The sequence below is a fragment of the Haliotis cracherodii genome, unplaced genomic scaffold (genome assembly GCF_022045235.1).
Source record: "Haliotis cracherodii isolate W230 unplaced genomic scaffold, xgHalCrac1.p SCAF_1, whole genome shotgun sequence".
In the NCBI taxonomy this organism is placed as follows: domain Eukaryota; kingdom Metazoa; phylum Mollusca; class Gastropoda; order Lepetellida; family Haliotidae; genus Haliotis; species Haliotis cracherodii.
The window spans coordinates 37812806-37832408 of NW_027266264.1; the positions used below are offsets into that span (position 1 = coordinate 37812806).

Genomic DNA, 19603 nt, shown 5'->3' on the forward strand with positions numbered 1-19603 from the left:
CACTGAAGGTTTTAGCTTATGCCATCACGGTAAACATTCATTCCTCGCAGCCTGTGCTGTTGGAGTTTTTGCCTTAAGGTTGAACAGCAACACAAAGTGAACAGTAAGTAAACAGTTATAACATGTCACTGTGCGTTACTTTTTCAATAACAACACAGCTAGTCTTATGTTGATACAAGAATATATATGTATGTATGTGTGTGTGTGTGTGTGTGTGTGTGTGTGTGTGTAGAAATGACCTTGTGAATAACAAAGATTACAATATACCTGACTGGAGCCCTAAACACCTGTCACTGCCTTGGTGGAAAATGTATATACAGTGTTATACTGTAATTTGATTGAATAGACTCCTGCATTGTATTAAACATCACTGCATTAACTGTCCACGGGACGTTCCGAAATACGTAGACACCGGGAGTTTACTCAAGGGTTTACGTTCATATCCAACCAGCAGTTTATGCGAGGACACTATTTAGATAGCTAAGCTGAGCTCTTGTAACGAGATATTATCCACTGTCTACCCGTAATCCCGCCCACCTCACACACGAGCATTGTATGAGCACTGTTGACTTGACTTAAGTACTATCGGAAATGCTAAAAAACTGCAATTGGCCTGTTAAAAAAGGATATAATTTTTCACAGACTGTTGTTATCGAAATGTCGGGTAACTACCGATGGCCCTACCTGGCGTTTGAAGTATTTCAGTCACAAGGAGTCCTATCAACAAGACCGGGGACAAATTCGATTGAAAACATGAAGTAAACATTTATTCGAAGTCCAATGATGACAGTCGGAAACGGACCTAAGAAATATGCGCACGTGACTCCGTTACAGTGATAATAATGTAGTCTTCATAAAACCTCTACTCCACACACAAAAATCATTTTGAGAAAATTCTAGATGTGCATCTTCAAAAATGTCAAAATCACGCTGCGTTTTTTTTGTTAGCCATGATGCATGTTACATTACACTTGCATAGCCATAACCAAGGTACACGATACGGACCTCTACTCCACACACAAAAATCATTTTGAGAACATCTAGACGTACATCCTATAAAATGACAAGATGACGCTGCGTGTTTTTGTTAACATTGGTCATATGATGCATGTTACATGACACTTGGATAGCCATAACCATGGTACACTATATGGAGTCTGTATTGGAAAATGTTCTTTACACTTTAAAGAGATGGATGAAAAACATTTATTAATATAGATAGGGTGAATTACCTAACTGCCGAAGCTATGGGGTTTTCAATTCATACCATCCAGTCTACGGTATGATAAGAAAACAAAACAGGTATAGGGGTGGTCTCAAAAACAAACCTTGGAAGTAAAAGGCTATGAGACAGTTTTGATACAGGGTGATTAGGCGAATATTCTAGCCCGGATCTTCACGGGTAGCTGGTTTAGTGAACAACTTTATATCGTACAGTTTAAAGCTCCTTGTATGAAATAACTCGATGCAAGCAGTTCATTGTATCTGAGGGGGCACGGGTGTCCCAGTCGTTAAGGCGCCGCGATTCGCTGTGCAGAATTGCGTCCCATGGGCACGCCAGAAACCTATGATTGTGGGTTCGAATCCTGGATCGCCCCGATTATGTTTCTAGGTTTGTCAGCACCATACCCGCATCACTTCAGGATTCACCTCCACATTAAGCTGACACGCCGCGATATAACTGGAATACTGTTAAAAGCGTGTTAAACCCAACTCACTCACTCATTGTATCTGAACAGTGGGCATCCAGGTTATGACAAAACACTGACATATTGTCACCAACACGTCTCCTGATCCAGTGTAGGTAGGCGTCTGCACCTGTTGGCTGACCGCCACACCACTAGCGAAAATGCCGGGGTTTTGTGTGCAGAATCTCAAACGACTATACAGTGCTATCATATTGTTTGGTGTAACGCCATTATCTATGACATGCGAATATTCGGTGAGAATATTCACTTATTTCTAAATAACCAACCCGTGGGAATATTGGTCCCAATTTACCTAGATCGGGTGGTCAGGTTCGATGACTTGGTTGATTGCATGTCATCTATTCTCGATCATTTACAAACCGTCATATGGCTGGAATATTGCGAAGTGCGATCAGTTGACCGGCTCTTTATGACACATTATCCAGCTTCAAGTTTATTTATGGACAAGATGCTATAAAAACGAGTACAGAGCTCTTACATACATTGAAATATCCCCGTACGTTCAGGTCGTCACAAGGTGTGGGACCTAGTCCAAAATTAACATGAATTAGGTATACTATTTGCAGCAGATGCTTTCATCCATGAATTAAGTTCTTCGGACAGTGAAGCCACTTGACAATAAAAGGTTCTTCCTCTTGTCTTGAGGACTGTCTCAACTTCCCGCACGTCATCCTCCCTCACAACCACTTCCTGTAGTTCCGACTGGCAGATACGTCTCTGTATGTCTTCTCCATATTCTGTAGAGAACAAGACCTCATCGTGGAATCTGTGGGCAATAATAAAACTCTCCCCAGTCCATCGCTCATGGTATTTTGTTGTGAAAGGGGTCCTCATGTCAGTCAGTCTCACCCTGTCAGACACTTTACAACGAAAAGATTTCTTTCGCCGTTGTCTTCTTCAATGTTTATTCTTCTTAAGCTAGCACAATCGCAACCAGACCGATGTATCCTTGTCTTTGGTCACTTTAGATGGCGACAAATCAATGGTTCTGTGAAACGTCTTGTTTTAAACTGTCGACAAGATCTGCAGTTGTTTCAAATTCTGGTAAGTCTGTAAGTGACATGTATATAGGTTCCATAGGTCTGTCTGGTCTTGGCAGTCTTCAACTGACCTCGGTCAATGCGTATTCGCTTGGGTTGTCTTCCTTCTTTGAAGATGTCTTCAAACGCTCTGTCCTTACAACATCCTTACTTGTCTTTCAAAGGTATCAGCTATAGCTATTTACCGAAAACTACCACTACCATTTCCTTCTCAGGGCTCGGTGGCGCCTGCTTTCCTGGTATTGGTCGGATGTGATGTAGTATCAGGTTAGTGACAGCTGGCGCCCTGATATTGGTCGGATGTGATGTAGTATCAGGTTAGTGACAGCTGGCGCCCTGATATTGGTCGGATGTGATGTAGTATCAGGTTAGTGACAGCTGGCGCCCTGATATTGGTCGGATGTGATGTAGTATCAGGTTAGTGACACCTGACGCCCTGATATTGGTCGGATGTGATGTAGTATCAGGTTAGTGACAGCTGGCGCCCTGATATTGGTCGGATGTGATGTAGTATCAGATCAGATCAGTGACATCTGGTGCCCTGATATTGGTCGGGTGTCATGTAGTATCAGCTCTGTGACGCCTGACGCCCTGATATTGGTCGGGTGTTATGTAGTATCAGCTTTGTGACACCTGTCGCCCTGATATTGGTCGGGTGTGATGTAGTATCAGCTCTGTGACAACTGACGCTCTGATATTGGTCGGATGTGATGTAGTATCAGCTCTGTGACACCTGACGCCCTGATATTGGTCGGTTGTGATGTAGTATCGGCTCTGTGACACCTGACGCCCTTATATTGGTCGGGTGTTATGTAGTATCAGCTCTGTGACACCTGACCCCCTGATATTTGTCGGGTGGGATGTAGTATCAGCTCAGTGACACCTGGCGCCCTGATTTTGGTCGGCTCACTACTTGTAGTTGTGTTATTGGGTAGTTGTGTATCCGTTATGTACTCAAGCGAAACAGTACCTCTTTGCACTTTTGAATCACCTGGAAAGAAAACAAACAAACAGGGTGAGAAAGTTCCATTTTCTATTAAGTTTGGAAAAGGATTTGGGAATTACATTGAACAAACAATCCTATACAATTTCCCTAGTATCATATACTTGTCATCAAAGGTGGACGTTTAACGACACAGGTCTACATAAATTAGACATGACACGCCATACATTTATTTGAAGTGACTTATGGACATCTGACTGTTGAATATTACCATTAGTGGTTGCAGCTGAGGTGCAGTACATATATACCCTTATATATTTATTGGCAATGAATGCTTGAGCGAGTCTGGTTAACTCAAAGCGTAGCAGCTTGATTTTGGAAGAAAGCTCAAAGTTATGTGGGTCAAAGTCGTTTTTTATACCAGTTTTGGTGAAATAAACGGGCTGGGGTTATGGCGCTGAAAAACTGAGACCTATTATCATGGTGAATCTGGGATTCGAACCCACGATTTAAAGTTTCTTTCAAAGTGAATTACGGTACTTTAGAATATTGGGCCATCCGTGCCCTATATTGGTTAAGAAGTTCTTCAGGGCAGACTTCAAAGGTGTATCGCTTTTTGATTATGGTCTTACTTATTAACCGTTAGGTGCCAGGATCCGCTGCCCCTTGGTATGATTGCATCATACCCCTGGTATGATTGCATCATACCCCTGCACGTGGATTCTCACTGATATCAGATGAAATGCTGTGATATAACTTGCTCTCTCATTCTTTGTAGTACACACAACGCACTGGAAATGGCCACCATGGAGACGCCTGGAGCCACAGATGACAAGGTGTCCCCTCTGAGTATAAAGATGGATGAGCTGATCGACGAGATGGGGAAAACGGGAAGATTCCAAATACTTGTCTTCATACTGCTCTGTTTCAACTACTGTCCGCTGGTGTTTAACCACGTTATCATGGCGTTTTTTGGCGCTCGGATCACCCAAACCTGTCACGCCGTAGGAAATATTTCTGTCTATATTCATAATTCTACCAATAAGACAGTTATTGGTCAAGAATCTGGGCAGTGTGACACAAAACTCTTCCTGGACGATGGTGTTAACCTGACCCTCGACTGTAAGCCTGGCCAATGGACGTATGACACCGATGGAAGGGAGACAACTATTGGGACGGAGGTACATGATGATAGTCACGCTATATATATACTTACAGTTCTCGTCATTCTGATGTCAATATGCATATATATCCTTGCTAATCTAATACGGTAAACTGTTTTTTTTTATGCTGCACTTTTGAATTTGAAGGATTTAATAATTTTTACAACAATATGCCATGTTGGACCCTACAAAATCTTGAAGGTGGCCTTCAATGGTGCTGTTGATGGCAGTCAACACTCGCTACTCCTCGTCACTGAACTCATATACTCAACAACAAAAGTTCCTGTGCCACCAATATTTTAGTGTATTTTTCAAACTAGTGAAGTTCGGTTTTCAATATTGTAGTACATGTATGGAATCAAGTCACAAAAACTGCTACAGAAAAGCATGCCACGCAAAAGTTGACTTTTATGCAAGCCCCATGCATTTCACTACCCAAGAATGGGTATAAAAACATGTGTATTAACGGGATTCCATGTGCATTGTTTAGCATCGTGCTGACAACAACGACTCAGAAAAACAACAAAATTAGGCAATTATTCAACATTACGAAATGCCACGCCTTTCCTAAAAAAGAGCGTCTGCGAGCCATTGGTATGCTTGAAGCAGGATCGAGTCAACGTGATGTTGCAAGGCAATTTAACGTCAACAGAGACACCATATAGTGTTTATGGCAACGTTGGCAACAGATGAATGCAGTCAGAGACCATCCTCGGAGTGGCAGGCCACGCGTAACCAATAATCGACAAGACAACTGGATTCGAACAACACACCTTCGAAATCGATTCCAGCCAGCAACAGTGACTGCAAGAAGCATTCCTGGCCCTCGACGAATATCTTCACAAACCGAACGTCGTCGCCTCAGATGTGCAGGGATTGTCGCCAGAAGACCCACCAGACGTCCCATTTTGACTGGAATTCACCGTCGAGCACGTCTACAGTGGTGCAGACAGTGTCTACGCTGGACGGCCATGCAGTGGTGACAAGGTCTATTCACTGACGAGTCTCGTTTTCACCTCAGCCATAGCGATGGACGGATTCGAGTGTACCGACGTCGAGGTGAACGTTACGTCAATCATTGTGTCATGGAAGAAGATCGGTTCGGGGGCGGCAGCGTTATGGTATGGAGTGGTATTACAGCAAGACAGAGGACCCGTTTGATAGTGGTAGAGGAAATGCTCAATGGACAGCGCGACGAGATCATCGGCCTTGTTGTTCTACTGTTTTTGCGTCGTCATGGCCCAGTCATTACCTTTCAACATGACAACGCCCGGCCTCATATTGCTCGACTTGTTCAGGATTCTCTTCAACAAAACAACGTGAATGTCATCCCCTGGCCGGCTCGCTCCCCTGATCTCTCGACCAATCGAGCATATATGGGACGAGATGGACCGGCGCCTTCGACGTCAACCACGTGTTCCACAGATCTTCCAGGAACTTCGAAACATACTCCAGCAGATATGGACAGCTATCCCACAGGACTTTGTGCGACGCCTGGTCCATTCCATGAGACGAAGATGTGTTGCTTGCATCGCAACCAGAGGTGGACACACACGCTATTGATTTGTAAATTGACATTTTGGCATGTTCGTGTTTTTTTATTATGAAATCACGCATTTTCTGAAGTCAGTATGGCAAATTAAACCATTTGAACACTTACAGGAGTCTTTTATCTGTTGCAAACCGAAATTGTTTCAGACTTGGTAAAAATAATAACTTTGCATTAAATCTTATTCATTGTCAAAGGAACTTTTGTTGTTCAGTATATATCTACTCTGCGAAAATAGGAAGGCAAAAGTAATTTTAAATGTATATTTTATATATTGGTATTGACTGAGGTAAAATATAACACACACTGAACAGTATATTTTCAAGGTGAAGGTCATCTGTTTTCAATATCTTGTGAGACCACCATTAGAGTCAAAACTGACTGGCGTCGTCGTCCCATGGAAGCAATCAGATCCCGAATTGTGGCCTGGGGAACGTTCACCCACTCTGCCTGAAGTGCTCGTGACAACTGTCGGAGGTTCTGTTGTTGTTGCTGAGCATCCCATAAATGTTCGATTGGGTTTAAATCTGGAGACCTTGGGGGCCATGTCCAAGGGATGTTGTGATTTCCGAAAAAGGCTGTTGTCTTGCCGTGTGAGGTCGGGTGTTGTCTTGTTGGAAATGACGTTCGCTTGGTGCATAATGCTAGCCGCAGAATTTCATCCGTGTAACGTTGTACCGTTAAATTCCCTAGAAGATGCACCAAATATAGGAGTGCAGGAGAAGGCTGCCAACATCATCACACTACCACCACCAAATCTGTTCATTTCCTGTATGCACTTTCGTGCATAACGTTCCCTGCGAAGCCTACAAACACGACGACTACCATCCGCACTGCGAAGCATTGAACGTGACACGTCACTAAACCAAACTTGTCTCAATCGCAGCTGTGGCCATACGCTATGATCTTGACACCATTGACGTCGCAGACGACGCGGCAGGTCCGTCAAAATAACACCTCGAATACCTTAAGCGCGTAAACAGTTCCTCACTGCCTGGGCTGATATCCTACGCAATCCTGGTATTGCTGAAGTTGTAGAGGTATGAATGACGAAGCCGTATGATTCTGACCTGTGCTCTGGTGTGTTGTCGACAGTATCTGGGAAGGTCACGTGTTGCCCCGTGTGTTCCACAGTCTTGTAAAGGTGCTTGGTGCTACGTGGAAAAAACAAAGATGATTCTCCTGTTCGCAGACGGCCGATGTTTTTTGCGTTGGGCTTCCGTCAGTCAGTGGCATGTTTTCATTGTTCACATGCTGTAAGATTGTGAAGGCATGCAAATGAAAACCTAAGGTTTTTATAGCCAAACAAGTAATTTTCACCTATATATCATGTTGCTGTGTTTCGGCGCCGGGCTCTCACGTAGAAGTGTTTGTGCGATTTTCACATCTTTTCACCAGATTTCTGCAGTACCTCATTCTTTCCACGCTAGTCAATCCTAACCCATGAAGAAATGACCTATTCGTTTTTGGTATTAATTTCGTCTTTTGCATTCTGTCAGATATTTACTTTTGCGTTTCTTTTGTTTTTGCAGAGTATACATGTATTAGATAATGTCATTCGGAATGATAATTATGAAACTACAACCGGAAACCTCTTATGTCAACTAAATACTAAACTTGCTACGCTAGATGCATGCGTAATGTGTTTCTACGCTGTGTATTTGTTTAATTTCGATTTGCCAAATTAAAATGGAGTAATTTTAGTGTAGTTCCATTCAAATTGCGAAACTGTTAAAAATCTTTTAAAATGTTCGGCAACTGTGTAGTTCAATGTTTACGACTTCTATCTTCTGTTTTGATAATGTAGCATGAACCTACTTTATTAACAGTGGGACTTGGTATGCGATGACGACAGCCTGAGAAGCCTGGCCACGACCGTCTATTTCTGTGGAGTGATGCTGGGAGGCCTACTGTTCGGGTACCTGTCGGATAGGTTTGGCCGCAGACCAATAATGCTGGTCACTCTGTATGCTCCCGTGGTCATCGGTCTTGGAATACACTTTGTCCCATCCTACACCTGGTTTGTTTGTCTCCGATTTGTGGAAGGCATCTTTCTACAGGTACACGAAGTAGTTTTATATACGACATTCAATATATTTGTCTGTAAATACTCACTTATAATTGTTTCAATTTAAGGCATATCATGTTGGTAGATGTGTGACGGAACAGTCCTGAGCCTGACTATGATGGACTAAACTGATGGTGTTAGTTGTTTAATAGTTTTCAACATAATCCCCATCGAAGTCCACATACTGTACCAACGATCCTGGAGTACCTGTATTCCACTGGTGTTGAATGCTTCCGCGCTTGGTGACGTAAAGGTCCTCCACAGTAGAACTGACTTCACCATCATTTACACAAAGCTTGTCAGACAGTTCTTTCTTCGAGTTTAGGAAGAGTGGCCATCAGACGGTGCCAAATCTGATGATTACGGAGGATGTTCCATGACGTTTTCCTGACGTTCAGCCTTGACATTCGGACGTTTAGCCTTGACATTCGGACGTTTAGCCTTGACATTCGCTTAAGCAGACAGAATACTATAGGCAATTAATGGTTTTACCTTTGGAGTGCTTAATCCACCAGTCATCACCTTGCCCGCTGTTGGACGTCAGATGTTTCCACTGCTTTGTGTACTGTTGGTTAGTCTCTGGCTGATAGTGTTGAACACAGGCCTCGTCCATGGTTACAAATCGCTCAACAAAATCAGCTGAGTCTGCCTCAAAACGACGAGATTCTCACGATCCGGGGCGTTTCTGGTCAGGAGTCAGAAGTCTTGGAATTCGGCGTGTGGAAACCTTTGTCATGCCCAGTTCATTCCTAGGAATATTCTTAACTCTTGGCTATATCTTAACTATTGGCTAGTCGTCGAGCATCCACAATCATATCATGTATTTTATCAACATTTTGCTTAGTGGTGGTAGTTGAAGTCATCCCTGATCCTGGAACATCTTCGAGGTTCTCCCTTTCCTTCTGCAACTCTGATGCCCACCTCTTAACAGCGGCAAAGGAAGAAGCATCATCCCTTAAAGTGGAGATATTTGATAACAGCGGAGTAGCCAATTTTGTCCATTTTCATCAACAGAAATTACATAGTCACGTTGATGCCTGTAGAAATAACCTGTCTGCTTGTGTATTTGATTCAAAAGTATTGTACTTAAACATCCAAACTGTCAAGGTGTACAATACGTAGTTCAGAACTTTTCATCCACCCCTCGTAATGGAATAGTACCGTTGCAGGATTTTACTCTGTGTGTGTGTGTGTGTGTGTGTGTGTGTGTGTGTGTGTGTGTGTGTGTGTGTGTGTGTGTGTGTGTGTGTGTGTGTGCGTGCGTGTGAATGTCCGTGCTCGCTGGTGTGTGTCTGCTTGTACTTGTCCGGAATGATGCCGATTTGCTAGCCCATAATTTAACATGAATACCACACTCGGACACAGTATACAGACTCCCGGCTGACCAGTCCTTGTTTCAGCCCCAATGCTGAGCGCCAGACAGGGTAACATCAAGTACCATCTTTACACGTCTTTTGGTATGATGTGGCCAGGCGGCCGCTCTATCACTAGACCACGGAGGCGGTCCATTATATTTTAATATGGATATGTTTGATTGGTGTTCGTGTTAGTGAACCTTCCCCTTAATAGCTCATTCGTATCAGCTGATTGAAAAATAAATAGGCCGAGCATACTGGTTACTTGTTCCACTGAATACTTTTTTATTTCCTAGTTTCTGATTGTGATTTGGTCACCGAGAACACTTTACCATGCTTTGCTACCGATCTATAGTAACCTGTCAGCGATACGTTGGGACAGAATAAAAACACTCATTTAATTATCTTTTAATATTTTCATCTATAGAGACAAATTATAACAATCTTTAGATATTTAAAATTAATGGTATCTAATTTCATATCTTTTAAAGTAAACAATTCATTTTTTTACTCCTCACTTCAAACAAATATAATCCAAAGACAGATGATTGATTTGTTTGGGCCACATACATTTGATTTCTTTTCAGAATGACGTAGAAAGATTTACATGTTTCTATGAGTGAGCGCATCATCCACGGTCATAGCATCGTATGCATGTGGTATTTAATACAGCCAAACTGTAATAGGTGCACTCTCTTGCAGGGACTTCAGATAAGTACATATGTCCTCGTAGCTGAGATGTTTGTCCCGGCCTATAGACCTCTAGCTGGGGCGATTCTAGAGTGTTTCTGGGGAGCAAGTGTCATTGCAATTGCGGCCATTGCATATCTTGTCCGTGACTGGCGCTACATACAGCTGGCAATCAGCATTCCAAGCGGTCTGGCTCTGTTTTACATATGGTGGGTGACTGAACACCTAGGTGCGTTGCCCTATCCCCTCATCCCTGCATCGTTTCGCGTCAGTTTTCTGTCACTACTGGCGGATACGTGTCGACCAGTTAGAAACATGTAGCCAACGGCTACAAATAATAAAATATTGTTGACATCCATATACGAATTTGTCCTTACTCACTTCCAAATATCCACTACGATCTTCTTTTTACCAAAAGTGAACTTAGAAAAGTGATTCCAAAAGCCTGTCGTGGTTAGGTTGGGGGCCGCCATTTCCGGTTTTTCTTTTCGATCTTGAATCTTGATATTCAACGGACCAATGAGGGGATAAATAACCGCACCTAACTCAAGCCCAATCCATAACATCTAATATTAAAAAGTCACAATATGTTTTACCTTGATAAAAACTTAACAAAATAATAGTTTGTGTCACCAAAGTGAGAACGACAGGGGCAATGTAAATCAAATGTTGTTCAACATTTGGAAACCATACCTTAGACCGCACCGCAAACTAGCCTGCCTCCACGTTCATAAAAGTATCTGCATATAAACTAATGTCCAAAAGAAACAATACCACACATTTTTCGAAATATTTTATTATGAAGAGTTAATTTTCGTCTGAAAAGGTACTCTTGCGTATCCTACGTTCCAAACCAAACGTATTCGGTCGATAAAACCGGGAACATTTGATCAATTGAGAAAAAAGCGTGCAATTTGCCCAAATGACGTCCCGTCACGTAACACGAAATGCACGTGCATATCTTCTGTATAAAACTGCTGTCCCGACACGTTGGGATCACAGCAACAAAAAGCACACAACAGAAATGCCACGTTTGACAGCGATTGAGAGAGAGAGAGAGAGAGAGCCGTAGGAATGCTCCAACAGGGAGCTACGCACCGCGACGTCGCCAGAAGGTTAGGATGCGCGTGCATAACCGTCACCAGGTTAATGCAGCGGTTGCGTCAAACAGGTCAGACAGCAGACAGGCCGAGAACCGGGAGACCACAGGTGACCACGCCTTTTGAAGACCGCCACATCCGGGTACTTCACCTTCGGAACCGCTTCGTAACGGCGACGTTAACAGCACGGACGGCACTGGGACACGTGATAAGTCGACAGAGCGTGTACAGGAGACTGCGGGCTCATGGTATCCGAGCACGTCGCCCCTACCGCGGAGCGTTCCTGACACCTCAACACCGACTCAACAGACGGATATGGGCCAGGCGACTTCGACGGTGGCAACGGTTGAACTGGGCACGTGTCATGTTTTCTGACGAAAGCAGATTTTGCATCTTCAGGAACGACGGCCGGCAGCGTGTGTACCGAAGAGTAGGTGAACGTTTGGCACCGATCTGCATCTATCGAGTCAGGCCATATGGAGGCGGAGGTTTAATGGTTTGGGGTGGAATCTGCGGTGACGTCAAAACGAGACTCGTCGTTATTCGAGAAAACCTGAATGCGCAGCGTTATCTTGATGACATCTTACAACCAGTTGTGGTGCCATTCATCCAACAACAGCTTAATGGTATCATTTTCCAGCACGATAATGCGAGGCCTCACACGGCAAGGCTGACCCAGAACTTCCTAGCAAACGCCAACATTCACGTTTTACCATGGCCAGCATGTTCACCGGACATGAACCCAATTGAACATATGTGGGACATTCTCGGCCGCAAATTCAGGAATCGCCCTGTGCCTCCAGTTAACCTCCAGGAATTGGAACAATGCCTCCTCCATGAATGGCAACGCATCCCCCCAACGTCATCATACCGTAGACGTGTACTGGCGTGTATAGGCGCTCACGGTGGACATACCCGGTACTAACGTGACTTTGAGACGTGTGTTGTGACATTTTCCACACTTGACTCATCAACTGTGTTCAAATGAAATTTTCATTTTGGACCCCCCGCGTCTTTACATGTCTGTCCTCATGATTGTAAAGGATTGATTACAATGAATTTTTGTACACATACTGTGAAAACATTACTCACAAGTCATATACCAATTTGAAATGTCTGTATCGTTTAGTTTTTTTGTAATGTCCTTTCAAACACATGGTATCGTTTCTTTTGGACATTAGTTTATTTTGAACCAATGACAGAACGTTTGTTTGTTTGTTGTTTAACGGCGCAACCAGCAATATTCCAGCTATATGACGGCGGTCTGTAAATAATCGAGTCTGGACCAGGCAATCCAGTGTTTGATATCATGAGCATCGACCCACGCAAATAGAATACGATGCCATTTATCAACCAAGTCAGCGAGCCTGACCACTTGATCCCGTTAATAGCCTCTTACGTAGATAACTAGAAAGTGATGTGGATTCACCAAACGTTCTCATTTTAAAGTGTTATAATGATGAAATTGCAATAAAGATAATTTTAAACGGATCACTGTTTTTTTCGCACCCCAGCGTCATGCCAGAATCCCTGCGGTGGATGATAATGCGTGGAAGACTGGCCGACGCGGAGAAGTACGTCTCCAGGGTAACCACCTTCAACAGGAAGGACTTCCCCAAGGAATCGTGGGCATCGGTGCGTTCTTTGGTAGAAGCTAAAGGAGCGTCTCCTAAACAGCAATACACCCTCTTTGATCTGTTGAAGACCCCCCAGATGAGGAAGCGAAGTATTCTACTCTTTTACATATGGTGATCAAAAATTATCGTTTGGACCTTTTATGTCTCCGGGGGCACGGCGGGCCCAGTCGTCTAAGGCGCCGCGATTCGCTGTGAGTTGCGTCCCTTGGGTACGCCAGAGACCTATGATTGTAGGTTCGAATCCCGGTTCTCCCCAATTATGTTTCTAGGTTTGGCAGCACCATACCCGTGCTCGTGGGTTTCTCCGAAGTGGTAAACGTCTGAAACCTGCATCACTTCAGGCTTTCCTCCCACATTAAGCTGATACGCCATGATATAACTGGAATAATGTTAAAAGTGGCGTTAAACCCAACTCACTCACTCACTTTTATGTCTCCGAACAAGATGTAATATTAGAAATAATATATTAGATGTGTATGAAATAATACACACGAATCGTTCACGAAATGTGTCACGATACAATATACAAAATACCATTCGACAAATACTGGTCTCTAATACGTAACTACGAATCCCTCGTTCAGAAATAGATCCTCATTTATCATCTTTTTTCTCAAGACTGAAGAGTTTCGTTGACATTGCTTATCGCACGATATATTCAATCACCTATTAATCTAATACCAATGGTGTTTTTGTGGATCTAGGTTTGCCGTTGCAGTTGGTTACTATGGATTGACTTTCAAGATCACATCACTGGCTGGCAACAAGTATCTCAATTTCTTCATCGGCGGCTGCGTCGAAATGCTGGCCTACATCATAGGCATATATGTCATGATGAAGTAAGTCAACATAGGGCATCCCATCTGTGTCACGATGAAGTAAGTCAACATAGGGCATCCCATCTCTGTCACGATGAAGTAAGTCAACATAGGGCATCCCATCTCTGTCACGATGAAGTAAGTCAACATAGGGCATCCCATCTGTGTCATGATGAAGCAAGTCAACATAGGGCATCCCATCTGTGTCACGATGAAGTAAGTCAACATAGGGCATCCCATCTGTGTCACGATGAAGTAAGTCAACATAGGGCATCCCATCTGTGTCACGATGAAGTAAGTCAACATAGGGCATCCCATCTGTGTCACGATGAAGTAAGTCAACATAGGGCATCCCATCTGTGTCACGATGAAGTAAGTCAACATAGGGCATCCCATCTGTGTCACGATGAAGTTAGTCAACATAGGGCATCCCATCTGTGTCATGATGAAGTAAGTCAACATAGGGCATCCCATCTGTGTCACGATGAAGTAAGTCAACATAGGGCATCCCATCTGTGTCACGATGAAGCAAGTCAACATGGGGTTAGCGAGTCCAGTACTGGGCATCCCATCTGTGTCACGATGAAGTAAGTCAACATAGGGCATCCCATCTGTGTCACGATGAAGTAAGTCAACATAGGGCATCCCATCTGTGTCACGATGAAGTAAGTCAACATATCAGGGTATGCGAGTCCACAACTAAGCATTACATCTGTGTACAACAACGCAAAGGTCTTTAACGTTATTTCTGCGTAGCTACGCAAACATTACGCCGACTTACTGCGGATTATCCGCGGCGAAACAAATTTCCTCTTTTGTGGGACTAATTAGTTTTATGGTACCGGGTTGTTGTCACAAGCGTTGTGAAGGACAAAAAGTTATAGCCCTTAACGTTTAAACAAGGTATATGATTCAATGTTTTTCGCTATTCATATTTAAATTTTATTCAGAATACCAAACTATTCCTCCATATATCTTAAAACTGAAACTAGTGATGTGCATTATGCAGGTAAAGGCTTTACATATAAACTATTATATGTTTCCCTTCAACCATACAGATACATTGAGTAGATGCATGTCTCAGATCATGTCTCACATACGACCTTCGGGAGCGTCATCACTGGTATCCTCATTCCCTGAACAATAGGAATGAAATAGTCCAGTATGAACAAAGACGAATGTCTACGTCAATAGAGCAAAATACCCTTTTCAAGGTGTGTAAACTATTATTAAAAAACTGATAGCATTATGAATACTGGTAAATATCGACCCATGCTGCTGCCATAATGCCATTGCTTAATGCCTTTCATTGGCAATTAGTTGAACGAGGTGAGGATATGTATGACTCAGCATTCACAATCAAATGATAACAGCCAATCCTCATAAACGATTTGAGTAACAGTGTTTCTTTAAGACATTAAGGATAGTTGCGCTGAAGCCAGTATATGCACCGTTAAGTCTCCCCTACTACTCTTGGCTATCATTGAAATCAGCATACACTCCGATAGGTCTACCCAACTTGCTTTTACAGGATATCATTGAAGTCAGCCTACACATCGATACGTCTACCCAACTTGCTTTTACAGGAAATCATTGAAGTCAGCATAAACACCGATAGGTCTTCCCAACTTGCTTTTACAGTATATCATTGAAGTCAGCATATACACGGATAGGTCTCCCCTACATCCGGCATGGGATATCATTGAAGTCAGCATACATACCGATAGGTCTACTCAGCTTGTCTTTACAGGATTTCATTGAGGTCAGCATATACACCGATATGTCTAGCCTACATCCTTCTCTGGGATATCATTGAAGTCAGCACACACATCGATAAGTGTACCCTAGACCCTTCTCTAGGATATCATTGAAGTCAGTATACACACCAATAGGTCTATCATCCATTTCCCCTAGTAATATTGCCTATTTCTGAGACTTTATATTTTTGTGTGGATTATATATGTTGTACTTTACAGGATTAAACGAAGAGTTGCGGTCATTTCCTTCGCCCTGCTGGCTGCTGTGACGTGCATAATAGCTGGGGCGTTACCTTCAGGAGAGACGGGTACACACTTGTATAATAGGTCCTCGGTAATACACTCACCAACAAAAGTTACCGTGACGCACATGGTTGTCACAATTTTATGGGAGGTTCAAACTCGATACAAGTGACATGAAACATCATACCAAACACAACCGCGGTAGACAGACATGATTTGGTGCAAAACACCAAGTTCTGTGTGATAAACATGCATTTTGTGGAGAAGTCATAGGTATTTAAACCACCGGGATAAAAAAAAAAAAACAGTATTCGGTCTTTTTTTGCTCCGTTTTACACCCTCATTTATTCAAAGTCCATCACGATTTGAGATGCCACACTTGTCCAGAATTGGCTGTTGGAGAGAAGGGGGGGGGGGGGGGGGGGGGGGTTGATTGAAGCTGAAGCTGGAAACCCAGAACTCTTTGAAATATTAACGTTCCTTATCCTGTCATGTAAAACTAGGTCACTTCTTAGTAATGTGATATGTCGACTGACATTGTCTGTACATCTTAAAAGCAGCGGGAAATCCTATTCCCTTCTGTTCCTGTCATGCCTGTAGTCGACAGCTCATATTGGACTGGTGGTATCACATGACGTACATTTGGACCAATCATTGGACTGGTGGTATCACACACGACGTACATTTGGACCAATCATTGGACTGGTGGTATCACACATGACGTACATTTGGACCAATCATTGGACTGGTGGTATCACACATGACGTACATTTGGACCAATCATTGGACTGGTGGTATCACACACGATGTACATTTGGACCAATCATTGGACTGGTGGTATCACACACGACGTACATTTGGACCAATCATTGGACTGGTGGTATCACACACGACGTACATTTGGACCAATCATTGGACTGGTGGTATCACACACGACGTACATTTGGACCATCATTGGACTGGTGGTATCACACACGACGTACATTTGGACCAATCTAGGAGTAATGGCTATGCGCAATCCTGGATTTTGCTAAATAGAATAAAATGAATTTATTAAATGAATATACTACACCTGCAAAAAATGTATGTTCGTTTTTTAGATTCTGGTGTTGACTTAACTCTCATATCAACTGGTTTCGCCATCGTTGGACGATTCGCTGTGGGTGGACTTTTCAGTTTGATATTTCTCTATACGTCTGAAGTGTACCCAACAGTCATCAGGTGAGAACATCTCTTTAGTTGTATATTTAATGTCTATGTCTACAGTGTACCCACCATTCACCAGATAAGAAGATATCTTCGGTAGTATATTTCTGTTACGTCTAAAATATACCCAACAGTCATCAGATTAGAAGAACCTTTCAGCTGTATATTTCTGTTACGTCTAAAATATACCCAACAGTCATCAGGTGAGAAGATCCTTTCAGCTGTATATTTCTGTTACGTCTAAAATATACCCAACAGTCATCAGGTGAGATGATCCTTTCAGCTGTATATTTCTCTTACGTCTAAAATATACCCAACAGTCATCAGGTGAGAAGATCCTTTCAGCTGTATATTTCTGTTGCGTCTAAAATATACCCAACAGTCATCAGATTAGAAGATCCTTTCAGCTGTATATTTCTGTTACGTCTAAAATATACCCAACAGTCATCAGGTGAGAAGATCCTTCAGCTGTATATTTCTGTTACGTCTAAAATATACCCAACAGTCATCAGGTGAGAAGATCCTTTCAGCTGTATATTTCTGTTACGTCTAAAATATACCCAACAGTCATCAGGACAACTGAGAGAAGACAAGAAGTTCTGAGAAAGATAATACACAATGTGACACTGACAAAAACTGTTTCTTATATAACTAATGATGTCCATTTAGGAGATGATTATAAGCACCTGTCTTCACTGAAGATTCCAGCTGATACAATCGGATACACAATGACAACTTTCGCCTTATGTTGTATCACACTGCTTCTCGCTGAGTGTATTCGGCCCGATTATGTTTCTAGGTTTGTCAGCACCATACCGGTGCCCGTGGGTTTCACCGAAGTGGTAAACGTCGGAGATCTGCATCACGTCGGGCTTTCCTCCCACATTAACCTGACACGCCGTGATGTAACTGGAATACTGTTAAAAGTGGTGTTAAATGCAACTCACTCACTCTCTCTGAGTGTAAATTATGCGTCTATATTTTTGTCTGAGCTAATTATAACTCACAACTTGTTTGTTTCATTGAAGGAATATTGGCATGGGGACGTGCGCATTTTGGACCCGTGTGGGTGGAGTGATTGCACCACAGATAAACAGATTGGTAAGTGTTGAATTTGAATACAATTATACAGTACTCTCACTTTCTGGAAAACATCTTCATGTGCTAAAATAAGGTTGAAGTGTCAATGTTGGCAAAACCACACCAAAATTCACAATGTGGGTGTTCACATGAACTAGTTCTGTCTAATAATAAGTTTGTTTATTGTAAGCTTGTACGCCGGGTTTCCTGGCTGTCACAAGAGTCAGTGAGTGCAGTGTGAGAAGAATAAGGAAAACACACCTCAGATAGTCCAAATATTTGTTACATGCGTGTCGTGAATTATAGCAATGCCCTCAGTTTGGTACGTACCAAGGCTGCGTGGTACATGGATGAGGCTCACACACGTTGTTCCCAATACAGGGCGAGCAGACATCCGAGGCGGCCCCTATCATCGTTTTTGGCGTCATGACCGTTATAGTCGCCGTGGCTACGTTCTTCCTTCCAGAGACCCATAAGAAGAAACTTCCAAATACCATCCAAGAAGTCGAGGGTGCGGACGAAATAACCTCATCTTCTGTCATTGAGGAAACAAAGATGTGACAGTAGGATGATGTGATTCTCGGTTTGTATTTCAAATTCCTGAAGTGACATCCATTACAGTTTGAATTATATATTAATTCAAATGAATCCCTACTTGTTCGTCGCTTTTTGAACTAGCTGAATTCATGATAACATGACATTTAACTTAATCAGTGTTTCTACTTCATGGCTGCGATACCTTTGAGTTGCTGTGCCTCTCGTGGTGTTGTTGTATGTAATCAATAATAAAAGACCAATTTACTCTTCGACTAAATGCTTGAAAGTGTCACAGCGTGACATGTATATCCATATTGTTTCAGTAATTCAAAACGTTATTTTTATTGTTTTAGGTTAGTGTCAAGTTGAATATATTAATTCATTAGTCTTGTATTGTACATCGTATGTTGTACAGCCTCTGTAGTAATAAAGGCCCTATCTGTAATGTTTAGGTTTACGTGTTGATTTTATACTGCTACATAAAGAATGACGTTATGTAGCCTGGAAGTCTGTATACAGACAAACTCCGTGCTGGATATACCGCTTCCTGGAATACCCGAACTCTGCGACAGAATTTCCTTTTTCTATCTCTTTGTGTACTGTATATTTGTGATTTGTGATTATTAAAGATGTTGAAACTTCGAACTTCCTTTGACTACAACTTTGAGCCAATTCCTCTTGTCACACCCTCGGTGGCAAAAGAAAGAA

At 42.7% G+C, this 19603-nt stretch overlaps 1 protein-coding gene across 1 annotated transcript; it reads left to right on the top strand.

Annotated features, from left to right (window-relative positions):
• The first annotated feature begins 17 nt into the window (after nt 1-17).
• LOC139464152 (solute carrier family 22 member 6-A-like) lies at nt 18-19215 on the top strand. The gene is made up of 10 exons (XM_071245683.1): nt 18-103; nt 4471-4873; nt 8234-8464; nt 10530-10726; nt 13132-13365; nt 13959-14093; nt 16049-16137; nt 17173-17293; nt 18307-18379; nt 18740-19215. Exons 2-10 carry the CDS (start codon nt 4490-4492, stop codon nt 18917-18919), a joined length of 1644 nt encoding a protein of 547 aa, XP_071101784.1. The 5' UTR covers nt 18-103; nt 4471-4489; the 3' UTR covers nt 18920-19215.
• The last annotated feature ends 388 nt before the right edge of the window (nt 19216-19603 follow it).